Source organism: Rhinoderma darwinii, chromosome 1 (genome assembly GCF_050947455.1).
Source record: "Rhinoderma darwinii isolate aRhiDar2 chromosome 1, aRhiDar2.hap1, whole genome shotgun sequence".
NCBI classification, from domain to species: domain Eukaryota; kingdom Metazoa; phylum Chordata; class Amphibia; order Anura; family Rhinodermatidae; genus Rhinoderma; species Rhinoderma darwinii.
Genome location: NC_134687.1, coordinates 601,952,769 through 601,964,216, shown reverse-complemented (window position 1 = coordinate 601,964,216; position 11,448 = coordinate 601,952,769). Strand labels below are relative to the sequence as shown.

Genomic DNA, 11,448 nt, shown 5'->3' with positions numbered 1-11,448 from the left:
TTTTTTTATACTTTCTAAACAGAAAAAAGTGGAAACATATCTTAATACAACAAAGAATGATAAAGATGATACATCAAAAATGGGAAATATTTGATATTCGCTGATCATTTAGACATTGTTCTTAAAAGGTGGTCTACCACGTAAAAGACATGCTCTCTATATTTCCATGGGCCCATGCATCCTCTGTGAAAATCAATACTGTTATGTGGTATAGATATTGGAAAAAAAAAAACATTTTATGTACTGTATAATGACTGCAAGTGCTGTGAAAAAAAGAATGCCAAAAAGATTGAAAATAAAAAAAACGAGAAATAAATAGTAAGCAATGCAGTTTGATTTATTAGTTATAAATAAAGTACAAAAAAGTCCACAAAATGTGAATTGAAGCAAGTACACAATTTCTAATGTCTCCTCTGTAATGCACTATTGCTTTCATATTGATAATAATAATAATAATAATAATAATAAATAATCTAGCATTTTTTATTTTCGCCTGTTTTTACTTTTTTTTTTACTATAAAATATTCTATATGTAACAAAATGTTCCACCACAGCAAATCAGACAGCAGTAGAGATTACAAAACCGAAAATGACCATTTCTCTCACCCACGTTATTAAACAATTAACTCAAGGAATTTTATATTTTCTTTGTTTTTATGTTTTTAATTTTAAAATCAATTTGGCCGCACACATACACCGCATAAGAAAGTCTAACAATAATAGACCTGTATAGAAACGATGAGAATACATAATGACAATGACATAAAATGATCCATAGCAACCGCTTTTTTCCAATTCCACCTTCTGTCTGCATGAAGTTTCGTGAAAAACAGTATTTTTTATGTAACATCTGATTGACTTCTTTATTTGGTATAATTAAATATCACCCTTAGGCCCCCTGCACACGGCCGTAGCCATGTGTATGGACCGTGATTATGGCACAGACGGGCCGCGGACTGTCATCCGCATTTGAGGGCCGTGCTCACATTAAAAAGTGTAGGAGCACGGTCCTTAAATGCAAAAAATAGGACATGTCCTATTTTTTGCGGGTCATTTCTATGGCCCGGACATTTACCCGTAAATATACGGGAAGGTGTCCGTGGCCCATACAAATGAATGGATCAGTATTTTTATCTGCAATTACGCATCTGTAATTGTGGATAAAAATGATGGTCGTGTGCATGAGGCCTTAACCTATGTATGATTTAAATTCACATTAGTTCACTTTTTTATGAGGGATGGGGGCATGATAGATAGATAGATGATAGATAGATAGATAGATAGATAGATAGATAGATAGATAGATAGATAGATAGATAGATAGATAGATAGATAGATAGATAGATAGATAGTTATAAAGATGTCCAGTGTTACTCTTCGTATAATGTTGGCACACTAAGCTGTTAGTGACCCTGTTGTACCCCCTGTACATTATAGCTATGGCGTCCTAGAACCCTCCACAAGATAATGTTGGTTTTTGGTTGTCCTGTTGATGAGAGGGGATGTAGTGTATAATCAGAATGATTCCGCTCTTGGATATCACCATGTTACAGTGTTACTGATGAGAGCGCCTTATTTGCATGTAGTAATTGAAAGCTCCTGCCGCCCGTCTCCCTCGTCCCCCTTTACTTGTACAGACCACAGTTCACCATCACTGGTGTTTGCTCTGCAAGTATAAAATTAATGTTATGTTCTCCGCTTTGTATATCTCTGTCATTAATTAAAATGAATTGCGGGATACATGAGTACATTTCCAGCACGTGCAGATGTAGCAGAGTTGGATCTGTCATTTAACTCTTTGGAGCTACATTACTGGTGCAATGCGATAACTCAGATAGTGTAACAGGTTGACCTACAGCTCACGTAAAACCACAGACAACACATGATGACAAACTCAGCACAGCTACATCACTAAACTATACAATGCTGCAATCTGCCATAGGTTTAATTACTCTGTGGAAGTGGTCTACAACATGTGGTATATATACATACATATATATATATATATATATATATATATATTTGCTTCTCTGTCACAAGCCAAATGAATGACATTTTGTAAAAAGTAAAAAAAAATACAAAAATGTGTTTTGTGCAGACGTGATTAGAGAACTTTAATCGTCCAACATTCCAAGTGCTTTGCAGACAAATGGGATTGTACAGACCACTCAGCATTGTTTTCTATTCCCATTGAATGTCCCTCGCACTCGTCTGCAGAGCGGTACATTGGTAAGACAACAATACAAGCCATTATCAAAGCCGACAGAAGTGGCGCCTTAAAAACCTGCTGTGTGTGACGCGCTGAGATTAGAATAATTGGATTTTTACATTAACTTTCCTCTTAGTCATTTCAAAGTGAGAATATTACATTTTCCACCAGGTTGCTCAATAAATGTGGCTTTTTTTTTTTTTTTTTTTACCATATTACAACGTGTTGACTCTTTGGTTCTTCAAGGAACAATATAGCCTGGCCATTAATACAGTTTATTTGTATTGTGAGGATAGAACGCTGGGACATAAAGTATCCGTGAATGGAACGTTCATTTAGAATTTAAATGGGAATCCAGGTTTCCTATTGTAAAATGATTTATTTGGGAGTGTATGTGGTTCCCCAAAAATAGCTTCTTGGCCGATCCATTTATTGAACATCTTGGAGTCGTTGCTTAGCAACAGATGATGCGGCCATCAGGTGACAATATTGGATCTCCAGTACTGCGAATCTGGAGGTATCGTGAAGGGGAACGGTAAGGGACATGTAGTGTTCTTGGTGGAGTTTTTCTTTCTCTTATGAAGTCAACCCTTAGCCCCATTCGCACGAGCGTGAATCACGTCCGTGTGCTGTGCATTGAAACAACGCACAGCACGCGGACACATTGATTTCACACGTGAAAGACACTGCATGTCCTATATTGGTGCGTTATCACGTGCGTGTTCGGTGCGTGATGTACGCATCAATTCAATTAAAAATAAGAAGAAAAAAGATGTGCTTTGCTAGTGCGTGAATAACGCATGCCACTCGCAAAGCACACTGATGCATAACGCAACACACAGGGACCAGATTCACGCGAGTGAATCGGACACACTCGTGTTCATGAGGCCTAAAAGTCTACAGAGATCTTCCCTGATGTGGCACCCCTGATGATAAGCTGTTGTCGCTGGGGGAGTTTCTTTCAGCCATACATGTCCCTTGCAGTGGCCATTGCAGGGGAAATGTAGTACTACATGCCAGTAGGGGCTTAACTATAGGTGGTGCAGAGGCTACGATAGCACCTGGGCTGTGGAGCCTGAGAAGGCCCAAAAGTTCCCTCTGCCCCATATGGAAAAACCATGACTATACTTTATGCATGATAGGTTGGGGCCCTACTACAATTTTTTTTTATTTCGGGCCAAGCTTCAAGTTATGCCTCTGCTGGCCGGCCTTTGAAATAAATGGCTGACCATGTAACACATTGATGGGCCGTTTCCACCAGAGCGGGAGCTGCTCTTACTCATAGACAGCTCATAGAGAGGTGTCCCTCCTGGTCCTGCCTCTTCCTAAAATATTGGCATAACTGTCAATCATCATGAAGACCCACCTCCTGTCTACGCTCTCTGCCACTACCTGTGCCCAACCTTTGTGAGCCTGTGGGTAGGGAGGAAAAACAGTACTCACAAAAGATGAGGACACATGTTTCCCAATACATGTAGGGTACTATAGCTTATGGGTGATGGAGGAACTTATCTCTCTTAGCCATTCTCATTCTGATAGAAGGGAGGGGGCAAATCAATATATGAAAAAATATGAAATATGAAAAAAAGAGGCAAGAAACATTTTTTCATTAATAAACAGGAGTTTACTTTAGAATCCTACACTTCACGTGTATATGCAGATTGCATGACATCACTGTAATAGCTCTTTAGATATGTGCATATATTCAAGTGGCAGCAGCTTCAAGTGAATACATTTTGCTTGTAAAAGACAAAAAAACGTGAAAACTCTCTATAGAGAGCAAATGCAACAATGGCACCACCATAGAAGGGCACATAATAACCCGATCCTTCCATTGGTTTGGAATAATAACAGATTTTAAGACTGGTATTTTTATATACTCTAAATATTTTATCATTAGATTCTGCTCTTTAATATATGCTACATCTTTTTGTATAATTTTCCATTAAATAACCATTATAGTCATTTGAAATCAGGTAGCTCACTTTGGTTCTGTACCCATTCCAGCAAACAAAGCTTAAAATCCAAAAATACAGTTTAGGGCCTTATTCACACGAACGTGTCCATTTTGCGTGCGCAACAGCTCAGTGTGGCTGCGTGATTTTCGCGCAGCCGGCATCATTATGACACTCTGATTTTATATTTACAAACACAAAAGCAGAAGGTGCTTTTCTGTTTTCATTAATTTTTTTACTACTGTTGCGCGAATCACGCGCGGCACCCGGAAGTGCTTCCGTGTGCCGAGCGCGATTTGCACGAACCCATTCACTTTAATGGGTGTGTGCGAAACATGGGCAAATATAGGACATGTTGTGAGTTTTACACAGCGCACATACGCTGCGTGAAAATCACTGACAGTCTGAACGGCCCCATTCACTAACATAGGTCCGTGTGATTTTCACGCAGGTATCACGGACGTATAACACGTTCGTGTGAATAAGGCCTTAAGGGGAATTTCAGAAAGTTGTGACCCCACTGACCCTCAGAGCGCACAGACTGTGATTCTCAGAAATTCCTATGGTACTCTTCGGAATCACTTTTTTAAACATTTTTTTAGTATTTCCGCTTTAAACTTGAATTCAGACATTATTTCTTCCCAAAATCCCAAAATATCCCCAGTGAAAACAATTTCTCTTGTGTCAAGTTGTTAAAAATGTTATACAGCCATTTAATATATTTTGGGGAAAAATGGGTGATCAAAATATTGCCGCCAATACTTTCCATGAGGGTTGACACCCAGCTTTCCCAGAGCGTTGAATGGCAAATAAGACGTTATGCATGAACCAGGGATATTTTGTTGTTGCTGCTATTGTGGATACTAGGACAGCTTGATGACAATACCAATCTGAACAGTAATGACGGCCCTGCTGACTGCCGCTTACATTTCTGAGAAACTGACAAACAAATAAACAGCTGAATAGAATATTTTAACAACTTAACATAAGAGGATGACTTAAAGGGGTTGTCCACTTTTTAAAATCCCTTTATATTAGAAGGATTTTTTTAGTAAATTAAGTTGACTACATGTTGTCCTGTCTCCCAAAACCCCCAGCAATCAGTTGTAATCAGGAGATCCTGGCAGCAAATGTTCAGTTACCCTGCAGCGCTGCCGCAGGAGAAAGGAAGTATTACAATGGATGGGTCCTCCAAAGATAGAGTCTCATTGTAGGCGCTATCTACTCTGGCTAATTGATGAGGATCCTGAATTCCTGAATGAGAGAGTCCCCTCTCTAATAGGGTATTTGAAAATGGACAGCCCCTTTAAGGACTTAAAGGATTTTATTTTATTTTACATATGTTCGAAGATCTTTTTTTACTAGCTGAGGTGCTTACCACCCAGTTACTCCATTACTATTAGCTATAGAATTTCTTTTTAGACAACGTTCTGTTTGGCTTCAAGTTTGTTGTACAATAATTATTTAATAGACAGTGAGGAAAGTGAAATGGTCATTTCGGTCTGATTTATGAGTGCAAATAATATGTATATGTGCTAAACACGTTCACTATATTGCAGTTATCCACTAGGTCACAGCATACAGAATCAAAGGTTTGCATTCATAAGGAATGTATCCAAGATTACAGCACCACAGTAATACAGTTCATAATCACACACCCTGAATTATTATTACTTGTTTTTTTTTTGTTTTCCACAAGATAAAGTTTTCATTTCATTAAAAGTTACTATCACATGCAAAGCATTCCAGTCCAGAGCAATGCAAAATATGAGGTAATAGGAGTTATGTATATTTATAGATATCCATATATAAAAAAAATTAGTATCATCTCTAAATAAATAAATTATAATTAAAAAGGCCAAAACAACTATAAAAATAATGAAATAAGAACCCACAAAAAGTCTACAAGTTAGTCATAAATTATGATTGTTAAATATAAGGCATTGAAACTCACAAAACCCTGTAAACTATCAACAGTTGATTCCTACTGACTCAAAAAATCGTTCTACAGTGTCGTATGCTCACGAGATATTTAACACACGGAACCCTATAACCAATACGATCTGCGACGTTACGCTTTACTGGTAAGGGTTTCATACACACAAATTTACTTCCATGAAAAACTTGGTGCTTTTACTTTCAGCATTTTTTTTGTTTTGTTTTTTTTTGTAGAAAAAAATGTGCTTGTTCATTAGGCGATAATGTAATACTTTTTCCATCCTGACACACTCTGATGGGCTCTATATACCATGCACTGATTGTTCCAGGCTCTAAGGGGTCCATGGTAAAGACACTGTATGTAATAGACCCTTCTTTATGTCTGTGGATCATGGGTCGCTCTGCTTATGCTGGAAGGAGTAATGTATAACCCCATGGCCATCCCACTGCATGGCCTGGCCCAGCACCCATAGCCTTCCTGCCTCATGCCCTGCAAATTGTGATTAAACAAAGGTTGCCATAGACATAAAAAAAAAATACCATCCACTGATTCATAAAATTTTAGGAAACTAATAAATTTTTCCAATATTCATGGTTATCTTGCTATAACCAGGATTCTCTCAATATTGGATATTTGCACTGACATCCTTAGGAAATTATTAGCTGATCACTAGAACAGATCTGTCACTGTGGGACATTTCATTTATTAATAACACATGCCCTTCTATGACTTGGCAGGTCCTTAGGGTCTGGAGATTCTGACCGTTGGACCCTTTCCCATGAAATTGATTGACCATTTGTTAGATGTCCATTATAGGATTCACTGCAGTTTAATGCAAGAAAAGGTCTAAAAGTCTAAATCTGACCATACACATTAGATAGTTGACAGACATTCGAGTTTGGTCGTCCCGGCTTTCACCTAATGTGTATGGGCACCCTTAGTTTTGTACTACAGACCAATTACCATCTGATTGTTTATTCCAGGACAGAATGGACCATTTATCATTATGGCTATGGCCACCTTAATTTGTGCTCTTATTGGAGACTGTAAACCGACTGCATGAGTGAAGTATAAGGCTTTCTGGCTAGTGGGATACTGATATTTATCCACCTCTTGTATATTACCATCCCCATGTAAATAATGATAATGAAAGGGTGAAGGCCCAGGAAATCTTAGGAGTCTTGTAGTCTTGGGCTAGATGGCAACATATATTGAGCAAGTTCCTATGGCACAAAAAGAGTTACATGCCATTTTGGGTGCCACTCACCTACTATTTTTCAATAGGGTCTTTTTTTATTTTCTAGGAATTTGCTTTTCTCCAAAGGAAGTAAAATGTTTATGTAACTCTATGGGGGACAAAAAGTCAAGCAACTTTATCAAATGTTAACCCATCTAGAAGTAAACAAAAAAAAGTCCTAAATGTGACTTAATTCTTGGATATGGAATGCGATATGGGTTGTATAAATGTAGTAAAAATGTTCAAAAAAAATAAAATAAAAAAAAAGATCTTGCCCATCTTTATAAAAACATTTTGGCACCTGAACTGTAGTAGAATGCAACCCAATTGATGCAATAATCTGTGGATTTCTTTCTTTGTATATGTTATCATTGGGTCAGAAAATAAAATTAGGGTGTTGAGAATTGAGCTAATGGTGCTATATTGGCTATTAAGTTTGGCTAAGTTCGAGCATTTGAAAACCCCTCAACAATTATGGCTGCAATGTACCCAGGGATATGGAACCATAACAAGGGAAAAAATGGAATATAATGGCAGTTGTGGGATTATTTTTTCTAGATCGGGCCCAGCATAAGCAGAGTAAACCACTGTAATAATCTGAGAAATTGTTTGCCCTTTATATAACCTATTGTAAACATAACAAGTGTAATAAATAAATTATTTCAATAAAATAACAAATTAAGGCTACGAATTTCCTCTGTTTATCTGTAAACAGGATTTTTTTTTTTTGGTAGCCTCTTATTTTTGAAGTTTGGGAAAATTTGATGTATCAATCACAATGGCTTACCCAAGCACCAAAAAATAATAATAAAAAAAATACACAAAATTAAAAAATATATATAAAATTAAAAAATAATAAAATAATATTTGGTGCAAAATTAGGCTAATAGCAACATGTCCACCACAAGATGACTAGGGCATCAAACACAGAACATTTTTGAAATAAGCTAACATGCTCCAGATGCCGTCCACATAAATACTGTAGCTAAGTACCCCTACTTGATTCTACTTATTGGAGAGGTATATATACAATCCTTTGAAGTGCAGGATTGGCAAGCCAGACTACCACACTAGTACCTCCAAGAGCTAGTCTCCATCTCCAGCGATCGCCCTCTTTGGCTCTAGGAAGGCCAGCTTCCAATGCAACAGGGCATTATGGCTGTTAAGATCCTCTGGTAATTGTTACATGCCCACAATTCGTCTACAGAATAATGTGCTTGCAGGCTGTCCTCTAAAACAAATGGCTCAGAAGGCAAAGTTTTGCTGCAGGCAATGGCCACGTGACCTGATAAGGAACATGGGATCCTGACAAAAGTTCTCCATCTCTCAACTGTCTTCTCCAAGTTGCGTTTCAATGTCCACTCTGCAGATCGGACACTTCTTACTGGTTGCTAACCACTGGTCAACGCAGACTTGGTGGAACAGGTGCATGCAGGGTAACCTCCTGGTGGGGCAAAAGGAGATGATTAGTAAGATTTGATGTATGAGTTTTGTCTACAATCTCATTTTTTGGATAACGTAAAAGGGGACAGAACCCTCGCTATCTGATTCATTACCTCTTAAGGACTGAGCCAATTTTGGCCTTAAAGGGAACCTGTCACCAGCATTTTAGTTATAAAGCCAGCAATACCTGGTGAAAGTGGGTGAAAAATCATTGTCATCTAAGCTATAAATATGTTCTAAGTAAGCTCTGTAACTTTAGTATTCCATTTTTCAGTGGTCCCACGCCGTATGCAAATGAGCAGAAAAGAGTCAAATCTTCATCTGAAAAGAGTCAGGTTTTCATTCCTCCAGCATCTCAGAGTGGACTCCACCTCCTTCTTTTTGATTGACAGCTCCTTAGCCAGTCAGGGCCGGACAGGTGGTGGCAGTGGGCGTGGTTAAGAAGCTGCATCCCAGTGGGAAAACTAATTACCATAAAAGGCGGGAAAAGTTTAAACGACTATATTTACTGACAGAGGAGGACTTCAGGAAATAAGAGAACAGGAATGAACTCTGGACAGCTGCGGCCATTTAGGGGTCAGGCGAGTTTAACAGGTAAGATGTTGATGACAGGATCCCTTTAAGTACCAAGAGAATTTTTTCTCTTTTGCCTCATCGCATTTCATCAGCCATAACTTTTTTATTCTTAATGGGGTTTTCCAATCCCAAGAAATTGATGGCCATCAATACCTGATCGCTGGGGTTTCCAACTCCTGGCACCCCTGCCGATCGGCTGTTTTGAGGGAGCCATGGCACTAGTACGAGCACTTCTTCCCCCTCATTCCTTACACACTGGTAGCGGTGCTTCACAGTATTACAGCCGTCTCCTATTCACTTGAATGAAAAGACTGTAATGCTCCATGCACACGACCGTGCCCGTAATTATGACCCGTAATTACGGGCACGGACGGCCATGGACAGTCAGCCATATTTACGGGCCGTGCTCCCATTATAAAGTATGGGAGCATAGTCCGTAAAATAAAAAAAATAGGACATGTCCTATTTTTTTCAGGCAGGTTTCTATGGCACGGACAGGGAAGGTGTCCATCGGCCATAGAAACGAATGGGCCCGTAATTACTTGAATTTATTGTCGTGTGAATGGGGCCTAATACTGTGAACCGCTGCTACAAGTGTGTCGGAGTACTAGCAGGTTGAAATGAAGGTAGTGCCGGTAGTCGAACCCCCGCCGATCAGGTATCGATGGCCTATAATGAGGATGGCCATCAATTTCTTAGAACTGGAAAACCCCTGTAAGGCTGCATAGCTATTTTAGGCCTTGTTTCTTGCAGGACAAATAATAATTTTTTTGTAGCCATCATTTTCAGGTAAATATATCATAGCGTTTAAATTATACGAATTGTTTACTTTGGGGGAGTATTTAAGAAAGCAATTCCGCCATTGTTTTTTTAATTTTTTTGTTCAAATTAATAAAGGGCATAAATTTATTGTACGGGACAAGATGAGTGTGTGGATATAAAATAAATGTTTTAAAATAAAATTGATGTATTTAAAAAATATTGCATATTTTGAATTTTTCGGTGAAGCGGTACGATTTTTTTAATTGTTTATTTTGCTTATATTTTTTTTCATTTATATTTTTATTTTCATTTATATGTCTATATGACAGTACAATCCTGCCTGTGCATGTAAAATAAACAGGCATCTATTAGGGCAGACCTAAGGTATGCCTAACAGACACTATTAATATAAATTCCAATGGCCTTTATTAGGCCCAGGGCACGATTTGCCAGTCAGCCCCAGCGATCGTATTACCAGGGAAAGTGAGCCACAGTCCCTCTCCTAACTTTTGAGACTTTTTTATTATTATAATGAAGGTTAAAGTTATAAGAACCTGTTTTCATGTGCCCATGATAACACTTCCTGCTCTTCTGCTCTGGTAGCTCAGTGTTATCATAGAGACACTAGGCCTTATAGCAATCTATCAGATTTCTTCTTTTATTGCCTTATTTGTGCCAGAAAGTGAACGATTGATTCTGATTTGTTGCTACGAGGCTCATTGTCCTTATGATAACAGTAAACTGCCGGAGTACAAATGCAGGAAGGATTGTCATTTTCTTGCTTAGGCTATAAAAAAATAAGGCTGCTGATGATTACAGAATGCTAATTATGGGATGATGGAATGATGGGGATGATGAGGATTATTTATGATTTTATTATTATTATTATTATTTAATCATAGTTTTTTGTAAATATTCTACAAAACCTCATAAAAAGAGGCTGCAACCTACTTTTAGTACCGGTGTGACAACCCTTGTTTTGGGGCTTAGAGCACTGGGGTGCATAAAAGGGAAGCTAAAGGAGACTCGGAGACTCATTACCTCACGTCCTCTCCATCTTCAAGCATCGACAGGCAGATTGTGCACTTTTCATCCGTGTCGGTCTCTTCCTCGTCTTCTTTTGTGTCTATGCGATCATGTGGCATTCTCTGTTAGGCAGTAATGAAAACATATGTTATAAAAAAGCTAAGGAAAAAAATCACAGCTCAAGAAAGATGAAGACGGCAAAGAGAATAAGTGGGGCGGAAGCTGAGGGGATCCAGGCGATGACAGAGATGGGGCAAGTGTGTAAAGTTAGTTTCAAAATATTGGTAGATATCAGTCTTGG

General features: G+C 38.4%; 1 protein-coding gene across 3 annotated transcripts in view; it reads right to left on the bottom strand.

The window, feature by feature from the left end:
• Positions 1–391: 391 nt before the first annotated feature.
• ARK2C (arkadia (RNF111) C-terminal like ring finger ubiquitin ligase 2C) overlaps positions 392–11,448 on the bottom strand; it is a 113,036-nt gene continuing 101,979 nt past the window's right edge. For all 3 annotated transcript variants that reach the window (XM_075840622.1, XM_075840633.1, XM_075840626.1), the window contains 2 exons: positions 11,163–11,269; positions 392–8,784 (listed from right to left, as the gene is read on the bottom strand). In XM_075840622.1, the coding sequence (XP_075696737.1) occupies positions 8,667–8,784; positions 11,163–11,269 (225 nt within the window). In that variant the 3' untranslated portion in view covers positions 392–8,666. The remainder of the gene's footprint in view (positions 8,785–11,162; positions 11,270–11,448) is intronic.